Source organism: Octodon degus, unplaced genomic scaffold (genome assembly GCF_000260255.1).
Source record: "Octodon degus isolate 3935 unplaced genomic scaffold, OctDeg1.0 scaffold00119, whole genome shotgun sequence".
Lineage (NCBI taxonomy): Eukaryota > Metazoa > Chordata > Mammalia > Rodentia > Octodontidae > Octodon > Octodon degus.
This window is the reverse complement of record NW_004524695.1, coordinates 1,043,073-1,062,367: the sequence shown is the minus strand read 5'-3', so window position 1 is coordinate 1,062,367 and position 19,295 is coordinate 1,043,073. Positions and strand designations below refer to the sequence as shown.

At 41.2% G+C, this 19,295-nt stretch overlaps 1 protein-coding gene across 1 annotated transcript in view; it reads left to right on the top strand.

The window, feature by feature from the left end:
• The window catches only part of LOC101585377 (E3 ubiquitin-protein ligase TRIM38-like), an 11,797-nt gene extending 3,896 nt beyond the window's left edge, over nt 1-7,901 (top strand). Inside the window, exons 3-7 of the mRNA XM_004640130.2 lie at nt 653-748; nt 2,270-2,500; nt 3,617-3,639; nt 3,732-3,844; nt 7,326-7,901. Coding sequence (XP_004640187.1) covers nt 653-748; nt 2,270-2,500; nt 3,617-3,639; nt 3,732-3,844; nt 7,326-7,849 — 987 coding nt within the window. The 3' untranslated portion in view covers nt 7,850-7,901. The remainder of the gene's footprint in view (nt 1-652; nt 749-2,269; nt 2,501-3,616; nt 3,640-3,731; nt 3,845-7,325) is intronic.
• Nucleotides 7,902-19,295: the final 11,394 nt, after the last annotated feature.

The following is a 19,295-nucleotide window of genomic DNA, read 5'->3' as shown; positions in this document are numbered from 1 at the left end:
AAGAAGAATATATGCAGTGTATTATTTGTTGAAACTGTCCTTCCGATTTGATTTGAAACTGTCTCATTGCTATCTGTTTGTCAATAAAACTTTGAAAAAAAAAAGAAAAAGAAAACCTGTCAGAACTCTACCAACTGTATTAAACATTCCTGAATTCAGCTGTCTTCATCGATCTATATTGCTCACCTGCAAGTCCCTCAAAGTTTCATATATGCAAAAAGTACCCTGCATTGGTAGTGTTTTTCTCAGTGCTTTAGAGCCTAAGATCTTGGTAGAGGTGGTTGCCTTGTCTATGTGCCCTCTTCTCTGCCCATATTGTGGTGTTGGACATGGGTCAGGCCCTGTTCAGAGCACCAGGTTGGAACCATTGACCCATTGCTGACCAGTCACACCCTTGCAGGTCAGTTCCTTACCCACAGTCATGTTTCTCTTCCCACAGCCTGTAAAGAATATAAAAAATCCTACCACCTCTTCAGATGGGTTAGAGGATCCCTGTGTCACAGCACATACAGCTCTCAGCAGGGACTCTGATGAAGTTTAAGAACTCAACAAATATTGTTAATTTAACACATCTCAGAATTCCAGGATTCCCATTAGATGTTTAATGAATAATCAAATTCAATAGACTTTCCTCATCTACTGTTTCCTGCAGGAAAAACTCCAGAAAGCTGTAGCAAAATTAAATGAACTCCACACAGAATGTATGAATCAGAAAGCATTCGTGGAAACACAGATAACTGAGTGGCAGGTAAGAACCTCAGGTCATTGGTCTCAAACTATTTTGCATTCGAATGCTTAGATGTGGAGAATGACTAAACTAAAGCAATGGTTTATTCTTACCGAACTTGACCAGAAAGATGAAATTTAAAGCAAAACCAATTGTCCTGTGGTTTACGTATTTACTTCCATGAGACAGCATCACCAAGACCATGAATCTTCCAACACTAATTGCCTGGCATTCCTCCTAACTACTCACTGTAGTTCAGTGGTATTAAGTAGAATTGTGATAGCTTTAGGTGTAGGCATATCCTTAGCTTGACTGCACATGTTAATTGCATTACCTGGCATGCAGGCTTTATGCTTATCTCCTTAATGCATCTACAGCCCTGCAGGGTGTGGTTGTCAGCTTGGTAGGTACAGAAATTGCGTTGAAGGACATTCAGAAAACAGGCTCTCTCCAGGTTGATACATGTGAAGCCAATAAAGGAAGCCAGCTTGAGTTATAAGAAACATCATAGCTGTACAAGAACCTTAACACCTGTAGGCTGAAGGCTTTCAGACCATCTCCGTGGCTGTCCAGCTCCACGGTATCAGAGATACATTCTTCTGTGGAAATCGTTGGAATGCCCATGTGCACAGGCCGGTGAGCCAGTTTGCTGCTTCCAGGCTCATTTCCAGCCTGTGCCTCCTTTCTTTGTGGAGAGTGAGTCAGAGCTTCCAGAGAATGTTCTTTGGCCCCTTATTTCTGGGATCCTGGCAGAGGTGTAGCTAACATACGTGGGAAAGCCAAGAAGAATGCTGCTCCAGTCCGTAATAGTTTCAGGCAGTCTATACATAGGAAGGATTAGGGTGACACTCCATAGTTTACTGCTGCGCAAGGCGGCCATGCTGAGGCCTTCCCCCAGCAAGAATCAAGGACTTTCCCTCCAGCCTGGGTGCTTAAAAGATGGACGTTTTCAGATGTTTTTAGAGAATTTAGAGCCAGTCTTTCCATCCAAAGAACCAACAGGGAGCTTGGGACTTTCTAAAATCTTGAGCAACCTGTGGGAAAATTATATCACAGTGTCCAGTCATACATTCATTTTCTATGTGTGGGAAAATAGACACAGTGTGAAATTTATGATTTTCTCAGTTTGTAAGTGTGTAGCTCAGTGGCATTAAGTAATTTCCCATTGTTTTGAAATCCTCATGCTACCCATCTCAGAACTTTCTCATCTTCCAGCTTAAAACACTGTCCTCAGTGACTAACTCCCACCGGTTGGTAATCACTAACCTACTTTTGGGCTCTTCATATTGAACTATTGCAGGTAACAGCTTTAAATGTAATCTCTAATACTTAGCCTCTTTTTGGAGAGGCTTATTTCACTTAGCGGAATACTAAGCTCTGAGTCAATGTACAGGTTTATTATAGCATGGGTCAGATTTTTATTCTTCTTAAATAAGTTCTTGTGATGGATGTTCTCCGCTCTACTCTACATCTTGTTTATCCATTTATGTTGTAAAAATGCTTCTTGTCTTTATACTATTGATCCAACTTTCTTGGTTCTAGGATGCAATAGAGATTCACAGACAAAAAATCAAGTCTGACTTTAAGGATCTCCATAGTTTTCTGCATGAGGAGGAGAAGGCTTTTCTTTGGAAGTTGGAAAACGAAGAAGAGCAGATGCTGGCGAAACTAAGGGAGAGTAAGGCAAAGCTGGAGCAGAAGAGTGACGAACTTGAGAGCCATAAGGTTGAGCTAGAGGGAAAATGTCAGGGCTCAGACCAGAACCTGCTGCAGGTGAGGCTGTAGAACTGGGGAAGGACAGGAGGATCTGACACTGAGCTGGGGGTTGGGGGAGAATGGCCAGGAAGCACAGGAAGATGAGTGGGGCCTGCTGCCACTGCCACCTGCCCACTAGTCTGTGGAATTTTTCATTACTATGATTGGGGAGCTCCATTAGTTTATAGCATTTCTTTATATGAAATACAAAAGTACACTTTCCTGTGGCATGGTGCATCGCCCCTGTAATTCTAGCTGTTGGGAGAGGCTCAGGAAAAAGCCTTGCAAGTGTTAGCATGTCTAGGGTAGTTTGGTGAGGCTCAGGATGTCATCAAAATTTAAAAATATGTACTGAGGTCGTTGGTCAGTAGTGGAGAACTTGCTTGCCATGGGCAGAGCTCTGGGTTTGTCCCCAGCAGTGTGAAAAAAATGCTTCCTCTAATGGATAGCTTGAGTCATTTGCCTGGGACTCATGTACACAGACCCCTGTGTGCTTTTCTCTCTCCTAAAATACTGTTCTAGATGACAGATAGTAACAGTGGGGCAGCCCAAAGAGGGAGAGAGTGTTTCCTGATTTGTAGTTAGATGACTTGTTCCAGAGCTACTGCAGGGCATCTTACAGCTCTACATAAAAGATGCATCCATTAAGATAAGCCCCTGCAGTTATTGGTTCTAGCTGTCACTAATGGGACTGGAGGTCACGTTCTACTTGAAAGGATAGCACATCTGCTCCACCACCTCATTATATAAGTTACTGCCACCTTGGTGGCCTGGCCTCAGGAGCTGGGCGTGCAGCCACCATAGAGGACTTTGGTGACCTGTGATTTCTACATAGGCTCACTCTGCAGTATCTGAGCTTCCTGAGAGTAGCTGAGCAAATCTCCTGCGCATGTCCCAGCAGACACTGGTTGATGTCACTGCAGCTACTGCTATACCCCACAGGTTTCCCCAGCACGATCACAGGCCCCTGCTGAGTGGGAAGAGGCAAGGGAGGATCCTTGCTTCTGACTCTGCAGCAGAGTTTCAGGCTGGGCCCCTCTTTGCTTCTTGGGGAGCTGTGTTTACAGACAGTGTCTCCCATGCCACAGGCCAAGGAGTACTGATGCTAACACATTCACCTTCTGTTCCTTATAGGATGTGAAGGGCACCTTGAGCAGGTGAGTCCCTGTGAACGCGGGAAGGGAGGGTCCTGGTGGGCAGAGCTGAATGGAGCAGAGCCCTGAGGAGGCTCTGCCTGTGCTTCTTCCAGGGCTTGTGCTGTGAAGCTGGAAGCTCCCGAGGCCTTTTCCTTGGTGATTCAGACTGTGTGTGATGTTGCTGAGCTTTACTTGGATGTGAAGAAAATATTAAGACGTCATCAAGGTATTTGAGTGCAGGATTCCCTCGGTGCTGTCAGGCAGGTTGTAAAGTGCTGTTCAGTAAAGCTGTCATACTGTCTTGTCCTTTAGCTCAGATGCTGAATACACACTGCATCCTGATCACCTGCAGAGCCTTCCAGCTCCTGCTGTCTGCTGTAGTGACAGCAGTTCTCATCACTCGGTTTCCATGTATGAGAAATGAGTATATTCAGTTTTCATTTCATTGGGTTTTGCGGGTAATGCCCTCCAGTCACATATCTGAGAGGTGATGAGCCCCAGGGTGTGGCATTAGATGTGACTGGAACGATTCTTGTCAATAGTCCGAATCCCTAGAACATGCCAACAAAGCTGGGTGAATAGTGTAGACTAGATTTGAATAGTTTTAGGAACTTGACCTAGGTAACATAATTAAGTTTAGAACCATGAATGAAAATAAGAATTAGTGCCACATGCCTGCGCTCTCTGCTCCCTCTTTTCTGTTAGACACTGCTCTCTGTAGTTGTGAAAGTCTGTATCCAATAATTACCAAATTGACACAACAGCTTTGAGAATTTCAACATTCATTTGGCTGCAAACTTGGGTCTAACTTGAAATGGTTTGATGACTGCATGAGTTATCTGTTGTCCTCCTACAAACTACTATAATTATGTAATACAGTGTAAATATATGTCACAGGTTTAGGAGTCAGGCACAACTTGAGTGTCCTTTCTGTAGGGTCTGAGGAGGTTTCAGTGAAGAGTGGCCTGCTATGCTCTCCTCTGGACACTTGTCTAGGGTAGGTAGCCACCCTTCCTCTTGCAGGCAGGATTCACTCCCTCTGGGTAGCAGAATGTTGGGCCCTGGCTTCTTGGTGGCTCTGGCTGGAAACTGCTTCATTTGCACAGGCCTCCTAACAAGCCCTTGCTCGTAATCAACAATTACTTTTTTAGCATCTGGCTGGGAGAAATATTCACCAGAACAAATCTGTGGGTAAGATGGAATGTACATGATGAATAGAAATTACAGGAATTACATTCCTTATTTTACTTTGTCCTACTGGTCAGAAGCAATTCTCAGGCCCTGCCTACCCTCGAGGAATTAAGTAGGTGCTTGAATACCAAGAGTGTGGCTGCAGGGATAGACCCCCTTAGACCTTGAGTCTGTCTTCCCTGGGTTACTCATCTGACATGAGGATATTTAAAGTCCTGAATCTTACTTCCTTTCAATACACTTTTGCATCAAAAATACTGATGACTTTGGTTGGAGGATTCTGCCTTATACCTTGTAAAGACAACATGTAATTTAGTAAACAAGACTTGTAGGAAAGCGCTGAAACTTGGGATTTATATTTTAAGACCCTGTGGTTCTTGAGGTCAGGCCTGTTCAGTTGAAAAACACAAGAAGAAATGCTGCTCTACCCCCCTATTTTTCTGTGTATAATTTATAGTTTTTGCCTAATATATTTGAAATAGTACCACTTGTACTCTTAATTTCAGTTTTTCCTTTTTTAACCAGTGAAGTTGAGAGTTTTAAAATTTTTAAATTTTTTTATTATTTATTTACTTATTTGTTTATTTATTTATTTATTTACAGTACCAAGATTGAACTCATGACCCTGCACTTGTCAGGCAGGTCCTTATTCGACTAAGCTATCTCCTTGGCTCTAAATTTTTATTTTTTTTGTGTGTGTATCTATCAGTCCTTCAAATGCTCTGGTTTACCTGTGATTATCTATGATTTATGAATTTTTATTTGGTTTGTAATTTTTCATTTCTGGGAACTTGTTGTTGCTAATATGGTCTCTTGCTTTGTGAATAGCATTTTACACTTTCATTTTGTTTCTTGGTAGAGTTTCAAATCTAGGAAGTTGATGACTTTTGAATAGAAAGAGCACAGTCCTCAATAGGTATTGAATTTCATCCCTAAATCAGGTCAGGGAGAGCACCCTATAGATTTTTTTCCCCCTGTAATATCACAATATATGGATTTGCAATTTACTTTTCCAATCTTAAGCCCCAGCTGTGTTCTCAGGATAAACAAAATTTATAAATATGTAATATAGATAGATAGATAGATAGATAGATAGATAGATAGATAGATAGATATCAGACAGATTTGATAGCACAGTTTAAAGATAATATCCAAGTCATTATTACACATGAAGCATATGACCAGATAAGAGCTGGTTATCTAGATCAGCTGACATAATTTTAAGTGTTGTAAGTGTAACCAATGGGTCAAGGAGGAAGCCTGACATCATAAAAGTATGTAAAGAACATTTGGTGGTCAGTTGTGGCCTGAGAGCATTAGGATCCTAATTGTGATGTGGGAGGCCCTTGCTCCCAAGTGGGGGAGGCTTTCTTATGCATCAGACACGCTGATGTGGACAGCGAGTCCCTGTTTTTATTAAAGTTCTGTATACACAGTCTTTTTTCCTTACCGTAGTCACTGATGACAGTTGTTACAACGCATTGTATGTTTGCCCTACAGCTTGGTTTTGCCCAGTTGATAATGAAGCCATCTCTCTACTCATTGTATTTAGGTCTAAGGAGAGAGAGAGAAACCTATACCTCTAATAACATGCAACATGTATAGATACAAAGCTTAATGCATGTATATAAAATATACAGGGCGCATGTTTTTAATATAATGCATTGTATACTACCTAATGTAAAGAACTTAAAATGGATTAATATATAGAGAACAGGGTTCTAACTTATATATCATGAAGTATATATCAGGTATGCCTTTTTATTGTGCTATAAATATTTTAAATAATATACATGTATATGCAGTAACATCAGTCTTGTTATTTATATTGTTTTTGTACCATTTCTGCCTGCATGTCAATCTGCAAAATAGAAGCAGGGAAGGGCTTACTGCAGCGCCGCACTGTTCAGTGATCATGGAGGTCCTTGGAGAGAAGACAGGGTTTGGACGGGATGAAAACCATATTCTGCTTAGCTCTGGGCCTTCGCTACTCTAAATGACTGATGACAAAGGCAGTGAAAAAGTAGGAAATTACTGCATCTCAGAACTTCTGCTAACGTTAGGCAAAACATAACTAACTGGATTCCCCAAGCATTCCCTGCAGTAGATACTAAGATTTTTATTTTATGAGGGCAGCTGATATAACTAGTAAAAACTAATTATTGGATTTGAGTACAAGTTGGATTTACTTAAAATAGAGTTCTCGGGTTGGGGAGGTAGCTCGGCAGTCTGAGTGCCTGCCTTCTAAGCACAAGCGCCTGGGTTGGGTCCCCAGTACTGCATGCCATACCAGCCTGGAACACCGGGGGGCACCGTGCCCATGCTAGACATGGTGGCACACACCTGTAATCTCACCACTGGGGAGGCTGAGACAGGAGGATCAGTATGAGGTGAAGCTGAATAGAGAGACCCTGTACTAAATAGATAAATAAGTAAATAAATGAATTTAAAATAAAATACAATAGTGTTCTCAGTATAAGTATAAGAAGAAATGTTTGATTTTATTTATGTTATAGTCAGTGTGACTCTGGATCCAGACACAGCTCATCCTGCCCTAACTCTGTCTGAGCACTGCCGACGGGTGTCTCGTGGATGCAGCCAGCAGAATACTGAAGTTTCTCCCACGAGATTTATGGCCTTCCCCTGTGTCCTGGGCCGTGAGCGCTTCAGCTCAGGAAGACACTACTTCGAAGTGAATGTTGGAGAAGGAACAGCTTGGGATGTGGGAGTCTGTATGGAGAATGTGCAGCGAGGCCTTGGCATGAAGCAGGAGCCCGAGAGTGGGTTCTGGGCCATCAGGCTGTGCGCAGAGAACGGCTATGTAGCCCTGACCTCTCCCCCCACTGCCCTTGAGCTGCGTGATGTGCCCCTGGTGGTGGGGGTGGCTCTGGACTATGAGGCTGGCGCCGTGTCCTTTTACAGCATGACCTCTGGCTTGCACATCTTCACCTTCCCCAAGGCTTCCTTCTCTGGTACTCTGCGGCCTTACTTCCAGGTTTACCAGCATTCTCCTTTGTTCCTGCCTCCATGTGGTGAGTAGAGAAAGGAGCAAAGGCTCCTTGGCTTGCAAAGACGGGAATTCCAGAAGGGCAGCGTTTTGGCCAGTTTTTTTCATTCTCTGGCACCTAGAATGGTGCAAGGCTTTAAGGAGATATTTACTAAATTTACATTCAGTTAGTGGATTTAAATACAGTAAAGATATCATAGAAAGTCAGTCTGATGTGATGATTACATATTATGCTCTGAACCCTCTTTAGTGCTCTCAGAATGTTGAATTCCAGTCCTGATTGGTTGATGAGTAGGTGACCCCGGGTTCAAAAGGTCTCCCTTTCCCACTTTGAGCCATCGTGTTCCTCTGTGGGAGATGAAAGACTCTTCCAGTTGTCTGCTCATTGCAAAAGTGAGTGTAGAAATCCGTATAGCAGTGACTGTCCACCCACTGACACGGACTGGAACTGCAGTCCCAGATGCTGCCAGACTCTGAGCTTGCCTTGGGAATCACCAAGTAAAGGCTTGAGAAAGCTAAGGTTGGCTTCAGCTGGAGAAGGGAGATGAATTCAGGGGAACTGAGTTCTGGAAGAGAAAGGGATTGGTCTTCTCCAGACTGTGCTAGTGCTAGCTACCTCGAAACATTTTTAAATTATAGCCAACGGTTATTGTTGGAATGACTGTTGGTAGTCTATTATGTTGCAGATATGACCAAAGAGCTCTTATTATATGGGATTTTTGGGAAAAGTAAGTTCCAGTCAGTTTTATATGGTCGTAACTGAGGCATAACTGGCACGTCCAGAGCTAAGTTAGTTGAAAAATTGTAAATTTGATGAGCAAAGTGACAAAATCATTAAATGTTATGAGAATTTGTAGTTTGTGTACAAGTTTGATGTTTGTTGATATTGAGGCCCCCTGATATGCTGTCTGTGAGAACAGGAGAAATGAAGCAGAGGCTATCTGTATGTCAGAGGTGTGCTAGGCCCTGCAGCTGTGCCTAAGGAGAGCTTGAGTTCAGACCACTGAGCCAAACTGTCAGTGTCAAGCATTCTTCTGGTCAGCCCAGGGGGTCTGAGTTGTCATGAGCATGTGGAAGGTTCCAGAATATGGTGCTGTAAAGGTGCCACACAGCCTGAAGTTATTTGAGTTAAAAACAGTTGAGATAAACAGATTTCCTGAAAGCTCCCTACTATTAGCTTGAATGTGGACCTCAATCTGTAAAGGTATCACCCTCTTTTAGTCTCTAGTAATGACAGGGACTAATTACCCAGGACTCCTAGCTCAGCACGAGTACCAGAAGAAGAGCCAGCACAGCAAATTTTGTAAGAACTAGATTTTCTGTGCCATTCAATTCCCTGTACATTTATTTGCCTTCCCACAACTTATCACCTTAAAAATTCAATATCCTAATTTTTGCATGCAAGGCAGCTGACGATGTATGGCTCTTTGGTTAAAAGGCTAAATGTCCCATGTTCTATTCACTCCCTTGCAGTACTTACTTCTTCCTTATCCTTCTGTGTACTCATGATGCACGTGTCAGAAAGCTCCTGCTTCCTCTTCTGAATGCATCTTCTGTTGGTCTACTTTACAGAGCCCACTCATTTGTTCTATGGCCACAGAACTCCAGCCCTCGAGCACCCATGGAGTAAATGAAAAGTTCACCTGTGTGCAGGACCCAGGCAGACGCAATATGTTTATCCCTATGTTCCCTATTTCTTTTTTTTTTTCTTTTTTTTCCCTATTTCTTGATCTTGTGAAAAATAGAAGGAAAAGTATAATGCAAGCAGCACTATATGGGTTTTGTTAAAATTTGTTTATTCATTTAATGAGAAAAAAAGATGAAATAGCAATGAAACAGTTTCAGAACAGGGTAGTAGGACAGTTACAATAATTTATACATTGCATATTATTGTCTTCATCATAGTTATTCAGAGGACAAGATGCAGACATGATATCTTCTCTAAACCATATTAGTACAAGCCTTTCTTTTCATTGAATTAAGAGAAAGTAGCTGTATATCCTAATTATTTTGTATATACTTATATGTAGGTACATGTATATTATATATATGTATATGATTTTTCACTACAAAACAGTTCTTTGTTTATAGCCCCCTTTTTGTTTCGCTTTGTCAGAGATGGGTGTTCCATTGCTGTTAGAGAAACTATATTTGGAGAAGTCTTTAAAGGACCTTTTCATACTTCATGCCAGTCCAAATATTGTAGGTACTTGCATGCAGCAAAATAATCCAATATAGTTCAGTAGTCCATACTAGTAGTGAGTTACTAGCACAACTGGCTATTGTCAAAAGTTGTTGACTTGAGCTTTTACAGCTCAACATGTTAATATGGTTTTACCTTTTATACCTTGTGCTTATACTTTTCTGCTGGATGGTTAAGAACAAGTTAAAGCAAGACCTATATAACTAAAAATGTAACTTTTGCTATCTGATAAGGTCTATCAAATCCCCTCAGGATTTACCCTGGAACCATGTACAGCACCTTGTGGATCCTTTGTTAGTGTCAACCATCTGGATGAGTCACAGCCATTGCTTGGCCAATTTGCTCTCTGTGAAATCCTGAGAGAATTTTTTCTCTCTAGGTGACTCTCCTTAGGTGCATTATGCATCAGATTGAACTCAGAATCTTCCACTTGTCAGGCAAGTGCTTATCCTACTGAGCTATCTCCCCAACCTGAAAGGGGTTTTTAAGAAGCAGGCCTTTCCTGAAATCCTACTGCTGCCTGGCTACATCCCCTATACACCTTGCCAGCAGTCATTAGAGCCTAGTGTCCACACGTGGACCCTGATGGTCCTTGGTCCTTGAAAGGCTGCTGGTCAGATGGTGCTTATTTATGAACGTTTCGACCTGCATGCTGGTAATCACATGCTTGTGCTGCCAAGCACCCAGATAGAGCACATCTCAGCTGTGCAGGGTGGGGTGTGGCCAGCTCTAGACTGGTTCCTTCGGGTTCACACCCATGTTGACCCTCTAGAGCACCTTAGGTTCTTTTTAATGAAAACCCAGCAAAAACAAAAAAGTCCCACAGCTACCAGTCCCATGAGTGATCTCACCATGTCCTCAGTAGGGAGGACAAGAGATGGTACCTGATTCCCAGAAATCACTCCTTCTATTAACAACCCTGAGCATAACTTATAAACTGTATTCCATCCTGAGACCCAGTAAAAATAGCTACTGCAGACCTGCTGGGTAGAAGGCACCTGTGAGGGGTCCCCTTCTCTATTCATGAGTGAATGAATACAATCTGCCTGCTCCCAGACCTCTTTGCTTATTGATGAGGGTGTGGAGTTAGTCAAAGAAGGTGCTTCTCTGTAAATAAGACAGTAGCATTGTGCCCTGGGCCTGGAGGGTTATGGGTATTAAGAGGGGAGGGCACTTTTCTTCAGTGGAACTCTGCCTTAAGTTTATATATTATTTTCTGCTAGACATGTATCCCATGTTCCTGGTTGACATTCAGTATGCTATAAGACTACTTTTCCTGCGTGGTGACACTACTTCAGAGTTTCTAGAATGTGTGTGGTCTGAGTTTCAATCCACTGGACTAGGGCATGTTGTAGGAAGAAAAATTGGGCCTTCTTATCCACCATGCTTAATATTTGAGGAAATCATGGGTTAAGTTTTCTATTCTCAGGACCTCATTAATTTAAAAACGTAAGAACTCAATTTCAGATATGAGAATGAAGTGCCGTCACTAGTATATGGGACTTGTTGCTGCCCGGGTGAGAGGGACCCATGCAGCTCCTTGGTGTTATCTGGAGAGTGCTACTGTGATCTGCTGAAGTCCAGCTTCCTCCAAGAGTTTTAAAAGAGACTTGGTTGAGGGGTTGCAGTGGGATACTGAGGTCTTGCAGTACTGGAGTGATGTGAAGGGGCTCCCCTAGGCTTCCACCAGGGGTCAGTACTTTGGTCTTGCTCAAGACCTCCCCTACCTTAAGTGAGACCCAAGAATGACACCAGTCTGTGTCCTCTCCCATGCTCTCTGTCCTTATCATGTCCTGCATGTGTTCAAGGGGCCTCCCCTTGGCCTGGATCAAGCCTGACACAGGAGTCACCAGGACTTCGAATGTCCCCAGAATAGAGCAGGCTCAGATGTAGGTCCCCTGGATCCCCATGAACCGTGGACTTTCCTTGCCTACAGGTTCCTCCACTTGGGAGAGGATATGGTAGAGCACTGAGTTTGGTCTGCATGTAAGCTGACTCTCCAAAGAGAATGCAGAGATTTGACGCACTCTTTCCTTGCCACTGTCACATACCAAGAGGCAACAGGTCAAAGTTCTAAAAGAACAATGTCACATATGAGTGTATTTCTTAAAAACTTATTGACAAATTTGTGTCTTCTAACAACTTATTTGTCTTGCTCTTCTCATTGGACCTTTGGATGGTTTCTGGTTGTCCTCAGGTCAGCAGGAGGGAGCCCAAGCAGAGGATTCCTCGAGTTTCTGCAGAGAATCCCATGACACGAAGGACTGGAGTGCAGGACCCCACCTGAACCCCACTCCAGGACCCTGGGGACAGCGAAGGCTTTTCTCAGACTCCAGTGCTGGAGAGGAAGACAGTCTGGAACCACCTAAGCGCCAAAGGACCCTGCTGCCACCCTAACCCTGTCTACTCAGACCCCATCCAGCCCTAAACCACCCCTGTCTGTCTCTGTGGTTATTGAGGCCCCTCCCCCACATGCTGCTTGCTTCATTCAGATGCATAGTGGCTGAGTGAACTTGGTGACCCTGACTTTTTCCTGCTGGGTCTCTCCAAGGCCTGGGGCCAGGGGACCAGGCTCTCTCCTGTCTTACAGGGACAAGACCTTAATTAATGTGATGGTACTCTGCACACTTAGCATGCTCATTTCTAAAGGCTGACATGTGACTGCATTTGCTCTAGATGTTGTTTACAGATTTACAAGGGACACCCAAGGAAGAATGTGTACTCAAAGCCCTCAGAGGATCTCAGGAATGTTTGCTTTCTCTTAATGCCTGTTACTAATAGAAATATAAAAAATGGTCATCCGCACATGAAATGCAAGATCACATGATTTAAGTGGATGTCAAAGAAAAATAAGTCACTATCTGTCCATCGCTGTCTCCTTTGCTTTGTATGTGACCTCTTGTCACTGATTCCATTTCAGCTCTGTAGATCCCCACAGCAGAGCCCATGGCCTAGAGCGAAGCCCTGTGGAGCCCACAGGCCTAACCCCCCCCCCCCCACACTGCAATATCAGCTGCTACACAGAAGGACACACACACATGCTGTATGCTGTACAGTGTAGACTGCACAGCTGCTGGCTCCCACTTGCCTTCTAGGCTCGGAATTTTTCAGACCTTTCCACATGGTTGAGTCTCCCATGGCTGTGGCTAATGGCCCCCAAGTCCTGGTCTTGGGTGTGCTCTCTTCTCCTCCAGGGTTGCTGTTCACTGTCTCTATAAGGTGGCTCAATCCCATAATAACTAAGTGCAACTAGGTTCTCTCGGATGGCTTGGGATGTGTAGGTCCCTGTTTTGGTATCTTCCACGGGCCTGCCCACCAACTGCGTTGGCTCGCAGTTTCATTAGTGCTGCCCCCACTTGGGACTGTGTTTTGTTGTCTAGTCATTCCTGTCATTATGAGTTGTAGAGCTCTTTAAATGATTGTTAAGTATTTACATTTTTCAACCATCATGTGCCAGATGTTATATTTCATTACTTGTTCTTTGTCTCCTATATATTCTTACTAAATTTCATATGTACAAGTCCGGATATTAATTATTCATTGGATTTTAATTTTTTTCACACAAGTATCTTTGTGTTTTTGTAGATCATTCACTGAGAAAGTTTTTATGTAATGTAATAAAATCATTAATTTTTCCCTTCTGATCCCTGCTTATTAGATTTATTTCGAGAAATTCCTCCTTCTAGTTCCAACAACTTCTTTTATTATATTGCAGACTTGAGAATCTACCTTGCACCTGAGGCATCTACTGCCCTTGTTCAGGGCTAAGTATTAATTTTGCATAAAACAGACTGTTAAGAGGAAAACATAGGTGAGAGGATTTTCTTTTCTCCTCCATCCGTAGGTACCCTGGGTCTGCTTTGGGGTCTGTCATCCAGTGACTGGCTTTCTCCCAAATGTCCGCTCTCTCTCCCTCATTGGAATGTGCTGTCTCCACGCCACATGTCCAGCCATCTGCGTCTGTCCCCAACTCTCAATTATAGCTCCAAGTTCTCCTTTGTTCTTTTCACTACTGTGACATTCTCACCTGGAAGAGCTATCTTCTTACCTGTTTTGAGCAAGTTTTTGTCATGGGTGGGCCCTTTTATTCTATGTAAGCTGGAAATTTTTATTATCAGAACTGACTTTTTTTTTTTTTTTTTTGAATGGTAGTAAGTACAGATTTTCATGTTCCAGCACCCTCCTCACCCATTTATATCTTGGTTGGTCATTTTTTACCAAAGAGCTGTCTTGCTAATTTTGAAAGACTGGACTAATTTTGAAAGATTGGACTTTATTTTAAAAAATCTCCTTCAGTTAGTGTTTGTCTTATTCCTAATTTCTATTTTAAACATTATCATTTCTTTATTTTGCACATTTTCCTCTTGAGTGGCTTATTTTCCCAATTTTAAGTTTTCATGTTTCCTAAATGATATGATATTGTACAATGTTTTAAGCAGTGTTCAAGAATGACATTTAATGTGACCCTATTTAGGGTTGTGTTTTAAAGTCAATTCTGCTTTTATTAACTGCTATTAAGTGCCTGGGCTCCTTCAAAGTCACTTCACTGTCATGTTTTCATGTGTGCTGAGCAAAGAGGGGAGGCACATCCTACAGAGCTTTCTGAGTCATGTCCCACGTGACTACGTGCACTTCTGTGCCTGTGTGTGGCCTGAATGGATAAAGCCTCAGGCCGGAGGAGGGGAAACTGATGTAGTTCAAGGTGGAAGGTGCCTGAACATTGACTGAGCAAAAGCTCTCCCAGAAATCACTTCTTGAAAAGAGACCCCAAAACATATACCACAAGGAGATGGCCGGGGCCAGTTTCTCTGACCTCCTCAGATCAGAGTCTCTGGTAAAGCTTTCCATTCTGTTCTTTCCTGGTCACGCTATTCCCTTTGTATGTTTGCTGCCTGCTCTGTGGCCTCAGATGCTAAGGATCAAGCCCTCAATATTTCAGCTAAGGGCTGAGCTAATTGATAAAATTGCAAACACATTTATATCACAGTGGGATTTTAAAAGAAAAAGAATCTTCAGAACAAAAGACATCATAAGACATTTAGACATGACTATGAATTCCTTCTGTTCATGTCTCATTGCCTCTTCACTTTTTAAAGGTCTTTTTTGCTTGGCATAGAGATCTAGGTCTCATTACTTTATTACTTTGTATTAACTATCCTCTTTTTTATATATTTATTTTTTATTGAGAAATAAATATGAATGAGACAGTTTCACAGCTGATTAATAGGACAGTTTTGATAGTGAATACATTGTACATTGTTATCTTCTTAGTGGTTATCCATAGTACAAGAAGCAGACAGGATATTCTGTCCAAACACTGTTAGTACACCTCTTTCTTCTCATTGAGTTAAGCGAAAGTAGCTGTAAATGTATCCTAACTATTTTGTATATATAAATACAAAATGATCTTTCCTTTGTATCTTTTTTAATTTAAATTTTTATTTTTATTTTTTTTGTCCTGTCAGAGGTGAATATTCTATTGGCATCTAAATACTATAGGTGTTTTAATTCAACTAAACAATCTAACACTGTCTAGCAGTCTATAATTTTAGTGGGTTATCCTCAGAAGTTATTGACTTGAGCCTTTTACAGCTCATTGTATTAATATGGCTTTACTTTATATACCTCGTTTTTATACTTTTCTGCTGGATGGTTAAGACCAAGATATAACAAGACCTATATACCAAGAAATGTAACTTTTGTATCTGATAAAGTCAGCCAAATACTCTCAGGATTTATCCTGTAGCCCTGTACCACCTTTTGTACATCCTTTTGTCAGTGTCTGACCTGAGGATGAGTCACGGCCATTGCTTGACCAATTTGCTCTCTGTGAAAGCTTGAGAAAATGTTTTTTCTCTCAATGTGACTCTCCCCAGGCTCACTTTAGATCATCAAACATATTTCTCTGTGGCTCCATAATATTCTTGATCAGAAAATTTGGAGCACAACTGAGTTACATGTTGTTACAGTACAGGTTCTCCTATGTCCCGAGCCTTCACTGACCTTGAAAGGCTGGGGCCAAAATGTTGACTAACCATGCAGCCCTTCCTTTTCTCCAATTTTGATCTGCTAACTTAGGTTGTTAACCCTCCAGAAGAGAAGCTAATTATTAATCTGCAATATATGCAGTTCGGTTTACCCTATCTGTCGAAATATCAAACATTTTGGCATATCCTGGAACAGGTATTTTCCATCAGATATTGTTAACTATCCTCTTGTTTGTATCATATCTGTGAAAATCTTACGTGTACCATTCTGTGAAACATTAGTTGTTAACAACTGCATATACCTATGTTCTCTTCCTCCTACATACTTTGGGCTTAATTTACTACTCTTTTTTAGTTTATGTAGTATAAGGTAATCTCATTTGAGACCATTTTCCTGTGCTGATATGGAAGCTAAGAGGAATTTCCTTCTTAATTTCCATCATCACTTGGACCCATCACACTTTGCATGTTACGCTTTTGTTTTCACTCATGTCAGATTATTTTCTAGTTTTGCTTCTGGAGTTTTACTTTGGGTTCATTGGTGCCTTGGTAGTATTTTGTTTAATTAGCAATACTTGAGACTATTCTCTGTCATTGATTCCTATCTTCACTCTACTTGGTTGAAGAACATGCAGTGGGTGGTATCCGTTCTCTTAAAGCCATTGATTTCCAAGCGTGTGCGTTAGGCCACATTCTCACCATCAATGTAGGAAGGTTCTTCTTTGCTGCAGCTTTGCCAGAATTTAGCTGTCGTTTTGCTTCTTAATGATAGGCATTCTTTCTGGAGTAGCGTGGAGTGCCGGTGGTGGTTCAGCTTGTATTTCTCTAATGGCCAGCAGCGTTGAAGATTTCTCCCCGTGTTTATTGGCCATTTGTACTTGTTCTGAACACTGTCTATTCTTTTAATTTGCCCATTTTTAGTAGGACCTTTATTTTGCAGGTATCTAACTGTGGGAGGGTTGTTTTATATGTCCTAATGCTGATCTTCTTTCTGAGGAATTGCTGCTAGATATATATTTTTTCCATTCTATAAGTTGTCTCTTCACTCTGTTGTCTCTTCACTCTGTTGTCTCTTCTAAGTTGTCTCTTCCCTCTGTTGGTTGTTTCCCTTGCTGCACAGAAGAAATTCCACTTAACCCAGAAATTCCACTTGTAGAGATCTTGCCAAAAGAGGTAAAGTCATCTTATTACAGTGATCTATGCATATCTGTGTTTATAGCAGCACAGTTCATAATAGCTAAATCTTGGAACTGGCCTATATATCCATCCACAGATGAATGCCTAAAGACAATATGGTACAAAAGGTATATATGCACACGATGGAGCATTACTCTGCTATAGAGAATGATAGACTTGCGTCATTTCTAGGAATATGGATGTACCCTGAAAAAATATTTTTAAGTGAAATAAATCAGATATACAAACTTAACTATGAGAAACCCTAAATATAAGTAAATAACTAAATAAAAGATGGATGATATGAAGAAGGGAAACATCTTTTCTGTATGGGAAGGGGAGAAAGAGATGGAAGGAGAGGGGAGAGGAATGGGGTAAAAATGGGATTGAGGCGTGGTGTGTGCATTGGCCAACCTCCCTTGGGGAACATAATTATGCATTGCAAACATGTACTAATGAAAATTAACAATTGTACAAGAGCTATTGAGGCTTGTTTCACAGCCTCACAAACAAATCTATTCTGGAAAATATTCTATATGTATGTGAGAGGAAAATTTGTATTCTGTTCTTAGTGTTTGGTAGACACCTAGCTTTTTAAAATTTGATTTGATTTTTTGGTGTTAATGAATCTCCTCCTTTATTGTTTGTCTTATGTCACTTTTTTTTTCTTTTTGGTGAACCAGGGATTGAACTCAGGCCCTTGTGCTTGCCAGGCAAGTGCTTATTCTACTGAGCTATCTCCCTGGCTCCTGTGTCACTTTTTTGATGCAACACTTAAACTAGGTTGTGAAGGCTTCTGGGTACTATTGTTAAGTATTCTAGTTTTTTAAAGTTTGATTCTGTCAGTTTAATTTCACACATGTAGAGGTGTATTGTTAAATGCATATATGTTCACAGTATTATCTTGATGATTTGATGCAGTTATCATACAAAGTTTTTCTTAGTCTTTTAGAACAGAGTTAACTGTAAAATTTATTTTACCTAATCATCATATAGCTAGTCCACTTTTCCATTGTGTGTATTTGTGTGATGCCTCTTTCATTTTTGAATAAATCCTATTTGTGTTTCTTATTCTCATGTGTCTTGTGTATATAATTATTCAATTACTTCAAATTTTAAAAAAATATTCTTCGAATCCCTTGTTTTTAATACATCTATATATTCTCTGTTGCTCATAAAGCAAGCTGTACATCCCCCATTTTGAGATATTCTCATTCTAGTATTACTTTTCTCCACTCCTACTTTATTTTGTGTTAATTTTTTTCTTGGTACAATTCTCAGTATTTCTCATTTTTTTTAGCAAACTCTTGAGCTATTTTCCTATGAGCTTCCTTAAAGATTACAAATAATATTCTACATAAATTCTTTGAATTAAAGCTAATTCAGTAGTATCTAAAAATTTTACTGCACTATGGTTCCATTAAACATCTCCTCCTTTATCCTATTATTGTCATACAAAGAGTATTTTTATGTATCACATGCCTAAGTACGCACATTTATTACTTTAGTAGTAAATTGCAAGAGATATAGCAGGAAAAAAACATAAATTTTAAAATATAAATTGTTGCTATCTTTTATATTTGTTTAAATAGCACACTTTTCTGGTACCTTAATTTCTTCCTGTGGATACAAGCTTCTTTGTTGTCTCCTTTCACATCTTCCTGGACCATTTTTATAGTATTTCCTATAGAGCAAGACTTTTTGTGGTAGACTCCATTTATTCATGAGCACATTAATTTCTTCAAGTCAGAAAGAGTTTTTCTGGATTTAGAATTCTTAACTTTCTTTTGACAAATTTCAACATGTCATATGTGGCCCCTTGTCCTCTGTGATTTCTGATGAGAAGTCATCTGTTAATCATCTGAGTTCTCTCTCTCTCTCTCTCTCTCTCTCTCTCTCTCTCTCTCTTTCTCTCTCTCTCTCTTTCTCTCTCTCCCTCCCTCCCTTTCTCCCCCCCCGCCCCGCTTCATGATTTTATTTATTTACCTATCCATTCATTCATTTTTGAGACAAGGTCTCACTGTGCAGCTCAGGCTGGTCTTGAGTTCACTATGTAGCTCAGGTTGGCCTTTAACTCACTGGGGTCCTCCTGCCTCAGCCTCCCAAATGCTGG